Source organism: Mirounga leonina, unplaced genomic scaffold (assembly GCF_011800145.1).
Source record: "Mirounga leonina isolate KUSES-001 unplaced genomic scaffold, KU_Mleo_1.0 Mir_115, whole genome shotgun sequence".
NCBI classification, from domain to species: domain Eukaryota; kingdom Metazoa; phylum Chordata; class Mammalia; order Carnivora; family Phocidae; genus Mirounga; species Mirounga leonina.
This window is the reverse complement of record NW_023270268.1, coordinates 62,332,184-62,350,030: the sequence shown is the minus strand read 5'-3', so window position 1 is coordinate 62,350,030 and position 17,847 is coordinate 62,332,184. Positions and strand designations below refer to the sequence as shown.

The following is a 17,847-nucleotide window of genomic DNA, read 5'->3' as shown; positions in this document are numbered from 1 at the left end:
TAGGACATCTACAGATACATATGAAGATCCGGATTAATTATAGGAATTGACTCCCATGTTCTGGAGGCCAAGAAGTCCCATAGGCTGTCTTCTAGTTGGAGACCCAGGTGTAATGAAATCTGAGTCTGAAGGCCCAAGAGTCAGGGTGGAGGGGCCAATTTTATAAATCCCAGTCTGTGTCCAAAAGCTCAAGAACCAGGCGCACCAATGTGCGAGAATCGAAGATGGGTGTCAGCTCCAGCAAAGACAGTGAATTCACCGTTGCTCTCCCTTTCTGTTCTATTCGGGCCCTCCAGGGATCAGAAGACACCCACCCACGTAAGGGAGGATGATCTTCTTTCCTCTACAGATTCAAATGCTAATCTCCTCCAGAAACACCCTCACAGACACACCCAGAAATAATGCTTCACCAGCTCTCTGGGCATCCCTTAGCCCAGTCAAGTTAACACATAAAATTAATTATCACAGGAAATTATCACAGCGTTTTTCCACACCCAGCACTTTAGTCTTCCCTGGTGGCATGTGGACCCAACTGCGCCTTGCTAGAACTATCATTAAAGAATCCCTATCTCTAGGCCACACCTCAAGCCAATTAAACTGGAATTTCTGGGGTGGGGGCCAGGCAGCAGTGTTTCTGGAAGAACCCTGGGCAATTTTAGTGTGCGGTCAAGATGGAGAACCACTGCAAACGGGTCAGGAGATCAGAAAACCCTGTGATCTTCCCTCAGAAAGCCGACATTAAGGCCGCTTGCATTTACCACTGCCCTGCCCTGACACGGGCCCACTCTCCTCATTTCTGACACAGGTGACCTGTGAGGCTCTCCCTGGCCCTCCTGACAGTTGTCCCCCTCCCCCCTGTGTCCCCTATCCTCGTGCACAGGCTGCTGTGTAACTGCTCTGGCAATGGTTCTCTGTTGGTTTGTCGTCTCCTCAGCGGCGGGGCCACACCTCATGCACCTTTCTACTCCATCCTGGAACTAACTCATCATTAGGACATGATTCTGCGGTTAACTTCACGGCAGCTAAAATGAGCTTTTTAAAACGTAAATCATACCATGTCACTCACTGTAATAAAACCCTCCAATGGCTTCTCACTGTGCTCAGAGAGACTCAAGCCCTGTCTTGGCTTGCAAGCCCTCTCAGGCTGACCCCGAGCACTTCAGGCAGGAGGGTCAGGAGGAAGGACATGAGCTCGCAAGCAGGTGTCCCAGGGCCAAGCGCTGGCGCTGTGGGCTCCTTGACTCTGGAGCAGTTACTGGACCTCTCCTGGCCTCATCTCTAAAGGCTGATCTGTTGTGAGGATTAGATTAGCTGGCACACGTAAAGCTCTGACAGGCACTGGAGTCCTCCTCCTCACCCCTTCCCAGCTTCATTCAGTCCCAGGAACCGGTCGCACCCGCTCTCCCATTGGGACCTCTGTGCAGGAACGCTCTCTCCTGACACCTGGCATGACTGACTCCCGGTCACTCGGGGCCAATGCCAATGCCATGGCCTCACAGACCCTCTCTCACCCTTCAGCACCCCATTCTGTAGCCTTCGTGACCGGTGTTAGTTTGCTAGGGCTGCTATAACAAAGCAGTATTGTCTCCCAGTGCCAGAGGCTGGAAGTCTGTGATGAAGGTGCAGCATGGTTGGTTCCGTCTGTGAGGAAGATGTGTGCTCCGTGGCTCTCTCCCAGTTTCTGGTGGTTTGCCGGCAATCCTTGGTGTTCCTTGGCCTTTAGATGCATCACCCTGGCCTCTGCTTTCATCTTCACACTTCATTCCCTCTGTGTCCAAATGTCCTCTTTTTATAAGGACACCGGTCGTATTAGATTAAGTGCCCACCCTATTCCAGAAGACCTCATCTTAACTAATTACATCTGTAACAACTATTTCCAAATGAGGGCACATTCTGAGACACTGGGGATTAAGACTTCAACATACGAATTTGGGGGGTGGACAAAATTCAACATCTAACATACCCCTCATCCCTCCCTGGAATGATCAGGTTTTATTTATCATCCTGTGTATTGTATTATATTCTTTCTTCACTGAACATCATTGTTTATGTTGTCTGATTTTTCTGCAGTAGACACAGTATGGCTTTATAATAAGAAAAACAATAAAAGATAAGCTTTTTTAAAGATTTTATTTATTTATTTGACAGAGAGAGAGAGTACAAGCAGGGGGAGCGGCAGGTAAAGGCAGAGGGAGAGGGAGAAGGAGGCTCCCCCTGAGCAGGGAGCCCGATGTGGGGCTCGATCCCAGGACCCTGGGATCATGACCTGAGCCAAAGGCAGACATTTAACTGACTGAGCCACCCAGTCAGTGGTGGCTTTTAAGGAAAAAAGCAAAACCAAACCTTATTCCTTGCATTGTGATTTAGGTGTTCATCATCTCCCATTCTAGACTGAAACCTCCATGCAAGCAGGTAACATGTCCTTGCACCCCCAAACCTAAGACCATGCCTGGTACATAACAGATGCTCAGTATATGCTGGCTGAGTTGAAATTAAATAGATATGTACATTAATTTCTCACAAGAGCTCAAGAGCTCAAGCAAAGCAATTGTTCTTGCAGCCTCCCTGGTATATATGTGACACATTTTCTCAATCTAGAAATCTTTAAAAAAAAGAAAAGGAAAAAGACTGCTGACACTCTAGGCTTTTCAATAACTCTGCCATATACAATGGCACTATCCACCTGTACTGATATTTAAGGTGTTGTCGAGAAATAAAACACAGCATGAAGCAACACTGTCAAATCTAGGAGGAAATTAAACCAGTAGGTCCATCACCCAACCCCTGTGAACCAAACTGCCTCATTTCGCCTGATTCTTCTAATTAGGTTGTGTTTGCAAAGCCTTTAGAAGCACCCAAGTGTTATATTAAGTGCTAAGTAGTATTAATTAATAATATTTGTAGATTACATGGGCTGGTACTTCTTGTAAATGTAAACGTCCTAGGCTTGTCAGCACAGTAGTTTGAATCAACGTTCAGCTGTACTTTAGAAGGTCTTTATAGAATTGTATAAAGCTTCTGGTTTCCAAAGAAAGTAGCTTCATATAATCTTGGCATTCTCTAACTTGTCAAAACTTTGGAAATCGTCTAATATAATAGTTCTCAGCTCTATTAAGCCCAACGCCTCTTTTCTGTAATAAAGGTTTTATTAGACCCTGAAGCAAAATGCATGAATAACCTACCTGTATATAACATACTTGAGTATGTAAACACTCAGGTGAGCACACAGGGAGCTGTCAGATGCTTTCACTGTATAAAGAATCACCGTCAGTGTGCTGGTTCCAAATGGCAGGCGCTCGTAGGTGTGCTGCATGGGAGATGCTGTACCATGGGTGGCGTTGAAAGGGGACCTTGAGTTTCTGAAGCAGTGAAAAATTCCTTTTTGGTTCCAAACTAAAGAATTTACAATCATCCTTCCATTTACTCTATAGTTGCATTCCTGGAAAAGTCGATGTACTTGTATATTAAAACCATCCCTGAAAATCCCATGTGTTTATACATAAAACAATTAGGTTTTAGGTTTAGATCATCATAAGAAGAATTTTCATCTACAGGAATGCCTGTGAGATCACTGAAAAATGGATTACACCATCCCACCCAGTTAGCATCTCTGGGGCTCACCCACCAAATGCCAGGAACACTTCCTCTTAATCTTTGAGAGCAAAAAAACACTCAAGACACTTTTCATTTTATTTAAGATCAAAGGTCCAAAACAACTCCATGGGGTGGGATTGTTCTTCTTAAAAGTCATAAATCTAATTTTGCATCTTTGTATTTAAAAAATGAGGGTGTTGTGTCCCCAAAGAATATGCCCAAAAGCCACAGACAAAGTCTTCCAAGAAGAAGAAGAAACCAGGTAAGTCTTGGCAGACCCAGGCCAGGTGAGCATTTTCCATGTGCCAGGCATTGCCTTAAGCTCTTTTTAGACACTAATCTAATCTTCACATCAACACCAGGCAAAAGACTTTATTAACCCCATTATGCAGTTGAAACTGAAGCACAGAGAAGTGGGATAACTTACCCAAGGTCCCACAGCAGTAAGTGGCAGAGCCCTGACTCAGACCATCTTCTTCAGAACGACTCAGGGACACAGTGCAAACAACAGATTGTTATTTAAGACTGGAGGTGACACAAAGGGGGAAATGCAACCCTCCTGCATTGTGAGTACACAAGATAGACCTGTTCAACCAGTTCATTATATTGACCTCCCACCATGCCTCCAAGTGATCGTTTGTTCCTGCTTGGTCTCATCGTCTTCTTTCTTGTGTTTTTCCTGCAGACATTCATGCCCAGGAGAAGGCTGCTTTGGGTCCCTTTGGACCTTTCCTAAAAAAGGAGATCCCTATTCACTAGATGAGTTCCAGAAGCATCCACTAAGGCTCCCATAGAACCTCTTCCATCAGTTGACCTTCACCGTAACCCCTATCACGCAGGATGAGTGGCTTTCTTGCCTCCCTGGACCCCCGGCGGGTGCAGTGGGGGGCCGCCTGGTATGCCATGCACTCCAGGATCTTGCGCACCAAACCAGTGGAGTCCATGCTGGAGGGAACTGGGGCCACCACAGCCCATGGCACCAAGCTAGCTCAGGTGCTCACCACCATGGACCTCATCTCACTTGGCGTTGGCAGCTGTGTGGGCACAGGGATGTACGTGGTGTCTGGTCTGGTGGCCAAGGAAATGGCAGGACCTGGTGTCATTGTGTCCTTCATCATTGCAGCCGTTGCGTCCATATTATCAGGTAAGTGTCTCAATACAGTCGAAGGCCTGTGGAAAGTCTGTTACTGCTCACCCGCTCCTCTAGAATATTTAGTGATGAAATATATGAAGTGTCAACAAAGGAGTCATCACACTCTTTTCTTGCCTTGACTGCCAGGGAGTTCAAGACTCAACTGTAGTAGCTTCCTTTTTCTTTTTTCTTTGGTTTTTCGATACAAATAATTATTCTGGTGTCTGACCACCTCCCACCTTCTCATTCCCTGTCATGTCTTAATGGCTCCATTTTTATCATAACTCTCCCTTTTAAATGGAAGATAGGTTAATCCCTTTGTGGGAATACATATAATACATATGTATAATATATAATATTATATTATATATATAATATAATACATAAAGGCTAGGCAGAGTAGCAAAATGACAAGTCACTAAATCTGATATAATTGGGATTTGATGAGCCAAAAACTGGCATTGTGACCCCCAAGCAGAAGGAAACCAAGCTAGGAAATGTAAAGCCATCGTGAGAATCACAAAGCACCATCTGCCATAAGCACTTCAACAGATTGTATTCTACAGGGGTAGTTCAACCAGTGCCGTCTCTCTCCTTGGGAAAGAAGCATAAAACTCATTTTATGAGTTTTCTACATATTATTATTGTATATATATATATTGATAATTTGTGAAACAACTCCCCTATTTTCCCTTTCCTCTTCCCTCGTTTTCTCTTGAGATGGGATCCACAGTATCTTCCCAGGAATAGGTCAATAGATAATAACTTGAAAAAGAAGGAAAAAGAACACATCCTGCTTCTTGAGCATTGTATTGCAAAAGGATGACATTTTGCTGGGTTTTTGGTGGCAGATCATGTGGGTCAGCTCGTGTCCTGACAGGGAACGTGATGGCTTCATCCAGTGCCTCAGAAGCAAGAATGCTAGCATATATCATATATCAGGATTCCTGTGTACGAATGCACACTATCACAAGAAGAGTCCTACATGAATATTGTCTATCCAGACTAGCCTTCTTCCACGGGGGATGCACAGCCTAGGAACACACAACCAGAAAGTGCACCAGTTTATATTTGACATCTTTTTAACTTAATGAGGGAAGTAATTCCAGACTGATTTTATTTATCTCTTGTCAAAGTTTACTTCCCTGTTGGTTGTACAACTATCCATTTTCCTGAAGTCATCTCTAAGATGCATGAATAGCCTAATAATTGAGGTTCCTTCAGAAAAGAGGACTCTTTTCTTACAGATGAAAATACATTATTCACATGGATGAATTCTGTGGATACTTCAAAAGCTGTTAACCCGATTGCAATCATTTTCATGCTTATTGGCAAAGAAACTATTTGGAGGGAAGTGCCAGATTCTTACTCACTATAAATTTATAGATCGAGAAGTGTTAGCATATAGAACAAATTAGTGATAGTAGGACAAAAGACAGACATATAACCAGGGGTCCCACCGAAGGTACAGGGCAGACGGCTGAGTCCTGCACAGTTAATGCAGATGGCCCAGTCTCCTCTGGATCCATTCTGTTATGGCCCTGTCCCCCTCTCCACAGTGAGTACTGCAAACAAATCACCCACATCTTATCCTTCACATTGCTACATTGTATCTAGAAAGCAGAACAAGGCTCAGTTGCATTCTGGGAAGCTGTCCCCCTGCCAAGGTGCTCATGGCACTATATAACCCAGACTTTTCTGCTGCTTATATGGAGGACCCAAGACTGACCCAGCCAGTGCTGTGCTGGGACCAGCTTGCACCAGCTGCCAAGAGCCCTAATTGTGCACACCTTTCCCCAACTTTCCTTTGTTACCTTGAAATTGGCTATGGTAAGAGTATTTACACCACAAAAAACGGCAAATGCTCCAAACAGAGTTTGGTGTGTTGGTTGGTTGGTTTCAGAGAGTCCGTCGTTAAGCATTTACCAGGACACCACTGGCCCAGCTCTACTTGAAGGTCCTGGAACTGCCCAGTAACTGGTGCTTTCACCACTGCGCCAGGCACCAAAAGAAAACCCTACCTCTCTCTCAGTCAGGGACACCCCCCTTCCACATGTGGCTTCATCCGTACACTTCTCTACACTCTGTGACTGAGGCCAGCCAGCATTCTCTGATAGCCCCCAGCCAGAGCCCAGGCCAAAGGTAGAGTATTTATAACAGAAGACTCCAACCAGGCCTCTCATTCTATGATCCTTTGTCACTGAATGAAGGGAAGGCCCCTCTGCTGTCTTTTTTCCACTCCCATATCATCATCCCTGTAATTGCATCTCCTCTGACCAAATTCCCTCCACTTCTCCATTTCTCCATATCACGATAATCGAACTCTCTTGTATCTTCAGACTTTTTAATACATGTTCCTCTCTCCTTTTGGCCTTACCAAAACCTGGCTCAACCCTGAAGACACCATTGAAAATACCAAGAAAGTGCACTAGGGGGATAGATGTGAAGCCAAAAAGCGGGATGTTTGAAATTAATGGAGATTTCAGAAGGGGTACTGTAATCAGCGATGTTAAGGTTAGACTTGGAACCTGGCTCTGCCACTCAACCTGTGGCTGTGAGACCTTGAGCAAATTCCATAACTTCTCTAAGCCTCAGTTTCTCCACCTTGAAAGTGGTCATAATGATATCTCCTTCACAGAGTTGCTGTGAAGATCAGAGATGCCTGGGAGTGCTGCTGTAATGCCCGGCACATAGCGCTACATAAGCGGTTATGATTACTGTGCGCCAAACCCTGTATTTGGAGCTTGTACGTTAGCACATTTAAGACTCGTAACATCTCTGCGCCACGCCTGGGTGGTGCAGTCGGTTGAGCATCAGACTCTTGGCTTTGGCTCAGGTCATGATCTCAGGGTCGTGAGATCGAGTCCCACGTCATGTCGGGCTCCACCCTCAATGCGGAGTCTGCCTGAGAGTCTCTCCCTCTCCCTCTGCCCTTCCCACTGGTCCACTCTCTCTCTAAAATAAATAGATAAATCTTTAAAACAAAAAAAAGATTCATAATATCTCTTCAAGGTAGGTTTTATTATCTCCAGTTGTACATATAAGAAAACTGAAGTTTTAATACCAGAACCTAGATTCAAATTTGTTATACCAACATCTGTCAACGCTGACTATGAATTTAAATTACTTGGGGAAGTTTTTTTTTTCTAAAGAATGGTTTGGGGGAGAGAAGTCAGCTTTACTGAGTTATAATTACATACAGTAAAATGTATTCTTTTAAATATACAACTTTATGAGCTTGACCAACACATACAATTTATGTAACCTCCACCACAATCAAGATACAGAAGAGTCCCAACAGCCCCAAATAATTCCTTCATGATACCTTTTGCAATTCTCCTCACCTCCACCCCCACCCCCTGGCAACCACTAATCTGTGTTCTGTCCCTCTACTTTTGCCCTTTCCAGAATGTTATATACATGGAATCATTCAGTATATAATCTTTTGAGTTTGGTTTCTTTCACTTAGTATGATGCATTTAAGATTCATTCATATTGTATATATCAGTGGGTCGTTCCATTTTATTTTTGAGTAGTATCCCATTGCGTGGATATACTACAGTTTATTTATCCATTTAGTAGTTGAATGTTGAATTGAGTTGGTTCCAGCTTGGGGTCATTATAAATAAAGCCATTACAAATATTTATATACAGGTTTTTGTGTGAACACAAGTTGTCAGTTCTCTTGAGCAAATACCTAGGAGTGGAATTGTCAGACTGTGTGGTAAGTGTAGGTTTAACTTTATAATAAACTGCTAAACTCTTTTCCAAAGTGACTGTATTATTTTTCATTCCCATCAGCCATACCTGAGAATTCCAGTTGTTCTGTTCCTTGCTAGCCCTCAGAATTGTCAGGTGTTGCTTTTTGTTGTTGCTTTGTTTGTTTGCCACTTTAAAAGGTGTACAATGATATTTCAATGTGGTTTTCACTGTCATTTCCCTAATTGCTAATATTTTGAGCATCTTTTTATGTGTTTATTTGCCATCATTTTCTTCGGTGAAGTGTTCAAATCTTTGCCCATTCTTTAATTGGGTTCTTCATTTTCTTATTATTAACTTTTAAGATTTTCTTATATATTCTGGATATAGTTCCATTATACATATGTGATTTTGTAAATATTTTCTCCCCTTTTGTGGCTCATCTTTTAGTTTTCTTTTAATTCCTGTATATTTCCTTTTTAAAATGCTGATGCCCAGGCCCTACCCCCAGAGATTCTCAGTTGGACTGGGGTCAAACCCAGGGAATGATATTTTTTTAAGAGCCTCAGAGGATTTGAGTGTGCAGCCAGGGTTAAGAACTACTCTATCATTGGGACCAAAACTTAACTCCTGCTTCAGCTATGACCTACAAAAAGAGAAAGCATATGTTAGGATATAAATTATTTGGCCAACAGATTCTTAAGAGATTTTCTTGGCCCTGTGGCATCATCCCCTGTGCCAGGCAAACTCGCTTATACCATGAAACAAATCTAAGAGAGAGAGCCACTTCCTCTACAATTTGACAAGAGCCAAATTTACAGGAACCTCCCAAGCTCCTCCTACCAGTCATGTCCCAACACCATACCACCCACAGCCCTATTGCAGGTGGAGGGAAACTTATTAGAGGAAGCAGTTTGTGCTATAAGCTTTACCCTCTGGCCATAAGGTTTTATCTACTCTTTAATAGTTCAGCAGGCCACAACCAGACCCCATGCCCATACCAAACCTAAAAAACTCTTTGAATACACCAGATTAAATAAACGAGATAGGGGAAATTGTTTTCCTTCCTGGTTCCCACCTACCACCATGTTGAGAGACTGAGGAACGGAAGCAGAATGGCTTCCAGAGGTTGTCTAATTCTGTTGACTCAGGAAGAAACACAGCGCAAAGCCACCATGCCAGTGACATCTGGCCACTCAAAGCCCTAAGAGCCTCCTAGGAACTTGAGTGAGGATGCCTGCTTTGACTTTTTACCCTAAGTGTATTTCCAGTTCTCTTTTAATATTACCAAATTTGAACCTTAAATAGAATGTAGGTCTGAATGACTCCTAAGTTCATGCACACCCTACAATAACTCTTTAGGCCTGTATCTCAAATGGTTTTGGTAGGGATGAAGTGACAGTGTGCTTACAGGGCATCAGTCCCCAGTCTGATGCACAATACCAGTGAGTTTTATCATCTACTTACAAGAAATAGTTGACAAAAATCTAGTAAGAATCGGTTCAGTAAAGATGTATTGTATACCCACCATCTGCCAGTTCTGGGGCAGTACCAAAAACAAATAAGAAATTCTACTCTAAAGGACCCATTGCTTATGGATGGAGATGAACACCCAATCTGATGGGTAAGTGGGGCAACAATAGTAGTAATAACAGTAATAATAGCAGCAGCAGCTACCATTTATTGAGCACTTACTGTGTACCAAAAGTGTTCTAAGTGCTAACACATTGTTACTTAATCCTCACATCAACTCTATGCGATAAGTGGTGTCATTATCCTCACATTACAGATGAGAAAACAGAGGCTCGTGAAAAGTTTGGTAACTTGCTTAAGGTACCTGATTAAGAGGTGACAGAGCAGGGAATGGAGTGAAAGCAGTCTGACTCCAGAGTTCACATGGTAATCACTTCGCTCATCTGCTACTGTATTAACAGATTATGGTCAGATTCAATCCCACACAACAGAAAACCAAAAACAAGAGACAATTTCACTTCTTTCTTGTGTAGAAAGAATCTGGAGGGGGGTTGCTATTGTGATTCTGCAGTTCTGGGGACTCAGCCCTTAGTCTTTGTGCTTGACCATGGAGGTTGCTCGGCTTCCCTCCTTAAGGTGACTTCAAGATCCAAGATGGCTGCTGGAGCTCCAGTCAGTGCATCTGAGTTCCAGAAGGCAAGAAAGAGAACAGAAAGTTGAGACAGGTCATTTCCCATATTTCTGTCCCCTTTTTAAGAAACTTTTTCATAAGTCCTTCTCTATAACTTACATGTAAGTTATCTCCGTAGGTCCTTCTCTATAACTTACACTGGTTGAAACTGGAACACTTGGCCACAGCAAGTGAGGCTGTGAAGTGTAGTCTTCTGACTGGGTACATTGTCAACCCCAGTATTACAGAAGCTCTGCTAATGGGAAAGAAAAGGAAAACTGCCTGTCACTGCCACATCTATAGTGGGTGTACAACCCCTAAGCCCTCCAGCTTGCTGAGATCAAGTTGTTCTGACATATTTAATAAAATTGGTTCTGATTCCCCATAATGTATAATTGGAAAATCTAGAGTCCCCCTCAATAACAATAGGGAATTGTGAGGCTTACCTTTTCCTAGTTCTGCCAACTCTGAGTCTCTGCTCCCATGGAGTCTCTGTCTCTATCTCTCTACAATGTCATCCCAGGCATTCTCCAAAGATATTGTCCCCTAACTAAAATGGTCCAACATGATCATTCACTAAACAAAGTGGGTTCTTAGAGGAGGGACTTGGGGACTAAACAGAAAGTCCTGCCCAAGAGGACAGGCCAAGAGATCAAGAGACACAGTCAGATCCGTACTGTAGTAACACGGTGGGAAGAAAGTAGAGGTGGAGATACTGGTGTTGCACATACTGTACAGAACAGACAAGAGATTATGAGCGGAGATCAGAAGGAAGCTTAGGATGGAGAGGGTGTGGGCAAGGGCGAGGGAGGATGTGGCAGAGGGATAAATGCCCTCTCTAACTGAGAAAAGACAGAACAAATGAAAGTGTTTTTGAAATAATGTCATTAGAATAACGGATTTACAACACAGTTCTGGTGACAGAAAGTGAAAGTAGAAGCAGAAAACCCTAGAAAAGTGGACCGCCACAGAACACCACCATGGACAATAAACAAATCCACGTGTGCAGAACACCACAGGGAGGCTCCCACATAGCCCCTCTTTCCTATCCTCACCCACACGGTGGAGAGAAGAGTGACTTGATTTCTTCCCTCAAAAGATAGTCAGTGGTTAAAGTAACTTCCTGGGAGGGAGGCAGACAGTGGCAGGGCCACAATTCTCACCTCAGAATGCAGGACTCCAAAGCTCACGCTCTTCCATTTAAGCAAGCTGCCTCTGAGATCTTTGAAGCCAAGCATCTAAAAGGCAATATGGGCCATCAGGCCGAGTAGCATTTTTCTTGGCATTCTTAGTTTATGGTTTGGCACTAGGGTTTCTAATTTGTATTTCCTTCCATCTTCATTTGCCCTTTGGCATCTTCTAATCCATCATCAGGTGAGACCATGGGAGCTGAAACCCTGGGGATGTGGTGAGGGGAGCAGCACTCTGTCAAGCAGATGCCTTTCCCACAGGCGGGGCTCCCAAACCTCCTCCCTGGGCTGGATCTTCACAAAGCCTAAGCAGAATCTCCCCATTGCAGTATTCATCTCGGGTTGGATTTTCACGACCAAGGAAGATTTCTAAAGATTCTGTCTATTTAGAGAATCTGCTGAGTTCCCTTGTTTTGTTTTTCAGAACAGACCATTTTCCCCTCCTCAAACTGAAGCCAGACTAGAGAGATGGACACAGGAGGGTTGGCCTTTTTGCATCGCTGGTCATTCTCAGTGATCTAGGATCACTCATTCATTCCACAAGCTTGCATCTCTTTGTTGGCCCAAAGGTATCTGAGTGCTGCTCTTAACCATAATGGTGGTGGGAGAGGCAAAACACTGAAAGAGTACAGAGGAAATGCAAAGATGAACAGATGCATGCCAGTCTTCAAGCCTCTGGAAAACTGGCTCTCCAAAATATTGTCCAAGCTCACAGCTCTTTGTCGAAATATTAATAATGATAGCAGCTACCCTCGATGTTTGTAAAGTCTCTAAGACATAACTTAATAAGCACTTGGTAAATGTTAGTCATTATTATTATTGTTGTTTTTATTATTATTCATCCAATACTGTGCCTCAGGCACTGTGCATTTAATGCTCTCAACCTCCCTACTGGGTGACTATTAGTGTCCGCATTTCATTAATCATAACAGCTAAACCACTGGGGACTTCTGATGTGCCTGGCACTAGCTACACACAGCTGCATAATACTCCCAGCAAATCCTAAAAATAAGTGCCATTGTGTATTTATTTTGCAGATGACAAAACTCAGGGTCAGAGAAGTAAGGTGACTTATCCAGGCCCTTAAGGCAAGCAGTGGCCAAGGTTGAATCTAACGTTGATTCTGCCTGGCTCCAGAGGCTATTACCCCCAAACTGCCTCATGCAGACACATGCCTCCAAACTTAAGAACTTACCAAAGAGAATCACGCATATCAAGAAACGCTTCACTCTTATTGGGGTTTCAAAAGAGCAGGTAGCTCACCCTATTCTATTGATAAGTTGAGCACTTTTCTAGATCGTAACTTCTGTAACCCAGGTCATGAAAATGCTTTCTAAGCTCAGCGTCTTTCTGTCACCTGTCAGCAGTGAGAAGGGTGTTGTGAAGTTCATGTAAGTCTTCTATATAGAGCTGGATTGACAGCCCTGTAGGAAGGATGTCAGTTACCAGTTCGGAGAAGGTGAGCTCATTTTAATAAAACTTTACAAGTCACTTAAATTGCTGATTCTGAAATGAGCTTCCTCCAGCAAACCAAGGAGAACCTGGGCTCCTTTGACATCTTCTACAGCACCTGGTAGAGTGGACGGTGCATGCCAAGAGCAGCTAGTGTGGTGTGGGAGGGACCGGCTACCTGCTCTGGGCTCAGCATCATGGCAGATGTGCTGCAGAATGCAGGAAAGAACTCTGAACATCCGTGCAAAGAAACCAGACAGGCACATGTTGAAATCACCTTGAGCAGTGCAAGAGACCACAGGGCCTGGGACAGAAGTCAGGACACCTGAACCCTCGTTCCAGTTCTGTTCTTCAGCAGCTCAGGACACTTAGGCAAGTCACTCACCTCTTGACTTCAGTTTCCTTCTCTGCAAAATGAACAGTTCAGATTCGATTGCCTGTAGGAGGGTAAGAAAAGAACCCAGGGAGGGGAAAGATTTGTATAGAAAGGTCCAATGTCTCAACATTACACACGCGCGCGCACACACACACACACACACACTTTCCAACCCCAGGTAGCATCCTGGCGCCAGATGGGGTTAGCCCTCTTGGAATGCATCCACCTCACTGCAAGCCCTGCTCTGCTATTTACAATGGTTATTGAGGGTATTGAGCCCTCGGCACAGCTGGGAGGTGGCAGAGGCCCCAGGCTATCACTGCCACCTGTGAGCAGCCTCGCCCCTGTGCATATTGCTCTCCTTCTCATAGCCATACAAACGTGACCATTCTCTGGGTGTGTTCTGTCAAGTGGGAAAGATTGGGAAGTCCCAATAGCCTGTCTAGATCTTGGATTCATCGTCTGTAAATGGAAATAATAATAGTTTTGCATCATAAGCATCTCATGAAGAGTGTGTATGTCAAGTGCTTAGGATAGCCAGTGCACATGGCAAATGCTCAGTATCTTTTCCTCGTGTTCTTATCACCACTGCCATACAATTGGCCAGGTCTCCAACCTAAGGAGGCTCTATTTGTTCTTAATGCAAATGAGCTTCCATGTCTCAGATTCTAAAGCCCCTTGGTGCATACCTAGCGAAAGACCCAGCAGGCCTGCCTCCTATCCACCCTTTTGCCAGGTGAACTTTGCACAAAGAACATTCTTTTAGATCTGAAGGTATTTTCCCCAGGAGGAATTCTCATCTCTGCCAGGATAGCCCCCTTCAAAACGATTGTGCTTCAAAACGTGCAAGGAGGCTACACCTCAGAAAACAAGTAAATGAACACATATAACTACAAATATTGGTAAGTGCTGTAAGGAAATTAAACAGGCTCCCATGACAAAGTACTCCTTCTGAAGAAGTGATATTTAAGCAGCCTCAACTCTGTACACTGAAAAAAGTACTACTCAAAATGAGTAAGGCATGACCACCACGAGATAAAAGCCCTGAAGAGGAGTGACGCCAGGCATCAACCCTCGCCCTAGGGGAGCCTGGTATGAAGCCGACTTTGTGCGTGGAGGCTCAGGAGCTTTGCATGTGCCCAGCATCCGCTCTGAACACTCAGTGCCCCTCCTCATGGTGTCCTCCCTGCACATTAGCCCTGTTTGGGAAAAAGTTGAGATGGCACCCCTCTTTTATGAGGGGTGTCTCATGTCTCTAGGAAGGTCCTCCACCGAGAACAGATCCAGGCCCATGAGAGAGTCACTGTGTCTCACGGTCCCGGGCATCTGCTGGGAAGGCAGCCCATCCCAGTGGAAACCAGACCCACCTGCTCATCAGATGGGCTGAGGAGCCACGTAAGGGCTGGAATGTGCTCTCTTAGCACTCACCTTTAACCCCAGCCACAAAATCCTCAGGGCAGGGAGGGATGGCTTGGTCCCCTCACAGAAGCTTCTTAGGTCTGTCCTTGTTGGCACCCCTTTCGTCGGCTTTAGAAATGGGGGCACTGCCTCCTCCTAGAGAGGGGTGAGCTGAAAAATATATGGGTGCACGAGAATGGCCAGCTGTCACTTTACTCCTGTTCTGTCCACTCTGCACAAAGCCTTCCTAGGCCAATTGTCAGAGTCATCTGAACGAGGGGCTGGAGGCCCCCTGAAGAAAGGTTGAGCAAGAAAACGGGAAATTTCTCTCCATCCTCACAATTTCTAACTGGACCTGCAGAAGAGAACATATGTTTCCAGATTAAAGATTTAAAACCTAAGAAGGAACTTTTCCAGGTTCTGATTTAGAAGTGAATTGGGCACACATAGGGTTTGGTCTAGACTCCAGATGATTTCTGATATCCCTGCCAATGCTGAGCATCTAAAACCATCTGCCAACAATTCTTGCTTCCAACCCCTTTGGTCCCACCCGCAAGGCAGAGGCTCCTGCATAAACACTCGGGAGGCTACTGCTAAGAAAATCTGTGGGATTCCCTTTCTTCCTCTGTACTAATCACCATGGCTCCCGCTGGAGGAGTGCCCACTGCATGTCAGAACATGCGTTCCTTTACAGACCCGTAGCAACCCCCCAGTAGGGATCACTATCGCCACTTTCCAGATGGGGAAACTAACACTCAGTTAACTGGATGCCTTACTCAAGGCCATAGTTAGTACTAATTGTAGTTGTCATTTAGTAAATACTTGCTGTGTGCCAGGCACTGGGCAAAGTGATCTGTGTGCAATATCTCAGTTAGTTGTCACGACCACACTCTAGACCTCTCTCCAGAGGCTGGGTGGCTCCTATAACACTCACTGCTTCTCCTAAAGCAGAGACGGGCTGCTGATGGTGGCCTCAGCATCTGCAAACAGCTGACCTGAGCATGAGATGAGAAACCACGTACAATGGGCCTAGCATAGGTGGATGCCAAAAAAAAGGCGCTTTTCTCTTTTGTAACATCTTTGTCCTTCCGAGACTGTCTTTGACATTGACCTGAGGTCGCCTACATACAAATGTTAGGAGCAGAGAAAAGGGCAGCCCCCGCCCACCTGCCACCACAGCAATGAAGAGGGACCAATCCAGGTCAAATAGGCTCCGGGAACAACTAACCCTGTGGGTCATTTAGTTGAAAGCAACCGCATGAGCATTATTATTATTGCCATCTTCATCCTCTGATAAAGCAATAAAATAAACTAGCGTACACTATTGATGATATTAACGATAGCATGACCAAATGACATAATACTCTAATTCATCATGCTGTGGACATTGTACCTCCGACAAGCTCTAAACTATTTTCACAGAAGGAGATCTAGAGAAGAAAGTAAACAGATAGTCTGGTCACGTTTAATCAGTAAATTATTAAACTTCCTTGACCTGTCTCAAGGTCAGTTCTCTGACTATAAGAACATCTTCCTTCCTTCCCATGTATGTGTTGATAAATCAGTGTTCTGGTTTGGGGACCTTGCAAGCTCTCTGTTCCCTACTCAAATTTAATTGGAGTCCCGTCAGGTTTAGTAACGAATAGTGTCACACACACACCCTGATTGTTGATGCTGCCCATCCCCTAAACACAGGCTCTTACTCTCCACCTGGGGCCTGCTTTGGCAGAAAAATTATAAGTCTCTTCTTAGATGCAAAGAAACGGGCGTTGTCAGACAAATTGCTTTTCTTCCAGACGCATTTCTTAAAACTGCCTAGGCTTCACTGACATGTGATGGAGTGACAAAGGTTACTCAGGTAGATGAGACAGGAGCAGGGAAGGGAGAGGGAGAGAGAGCCTGATGGATTCCTCCTGGGGAAAGAAATGCACAATTTTCTTGGCTAATCAAGAACATTGGGAAGGGCGCCTGGGTGGCTCAGTTGGTTAAGCGACTGCCTTCGGCTCAGGTCATGATCCTGGAGTCCCGGGATCGAGTCCCGCATCGGGCTCCCTGCTCGGCGGGAGTCTGCTTCTCCCTCTGACCCTCCCCCCTCTCATGTGCTCGCTCTCATTCTCTCTCTCTCAAATAAATAAATAAAATCTTTAAAAAAAAAAAAAAGAACATTGGGAAGAGGACATGGGTGCAAGATGGCAGGTTCCCACATGCCAGGGGGCTGAATAGAGGTTTCTGAGCAGTTATTTTGAACATACTGTATCTATCAGTGATTCTCAGTCATGAAGTCAGTTAGTCCTGAGAGCCAATTACCTGCCATCTCCCAGATACAGGATGGAATCAGCCATTGGACTGAACCAGTGTCCCACCAAACAAGTCTCTAAGAAAGTCCTCACCAAACAGCATTTTGTTGAGATGGTTGTTACTATTTCCTTCTCATTTTGTTAGTTTTCTTTTTTTTTTTTTTTTAAGATTTTATTTATTTATATGACAGAGAGAGACAGCGAGAACAGGAACACAAGCAGGGGGAGTGGGAGAGGGAGAAGCAGGCTTCCCACTGAGCAGGGAGCCCGATGTGGGACCCGATCCCAGGACCCTGGGATCATGACCTGAGCCGAAGGCAGACGCTTAATGACTGAGCCACCCAGGCGCCCTTTGTTAGTTTTCTTAAAACATCTTTTTTCTGTTTATAAATTAAAATTAAAAGTGATTCTGCATTCCTTGGCTAACCATCAAGTGACTGGAGAGGGAGAGATATATTGATTCCAAAAGTATAACTGCATAGCTGGAGAAAATCAATATGAAGTGCAATGTTGGGGTACAGATGGCCATCATGAGTGACTGCCTGCTGCAGACCATCGGGTGGAAG

The 17,847-nt window shown here is 44.6% G+C and overlaps 1 protein-coding gene across 1 annotated transcript in view; it reads left to right on the top strand.

Annotated features, from left to right (window-relative positions):
* The first annotated feature begins 4,434 nt into the window (after nt 1-4,434).
* The window catches only part of SLC7A14 (solute carrier family 7 member 14), a 47,979-nt gene continuing 34,566 nt past the window's right edge, over nt 4,435-17,847 (top strand). Inside the window, exon 1 of the mRNA XM_034989890.1 lies at nt 4,435-4,738. Within this exon, the coding sequence (XP_034845781.1) occupies nt 4,435-4,738 (304 nt within the window). The remainder of the gene's footprint in view (nt 4,739-17,847) is intronic.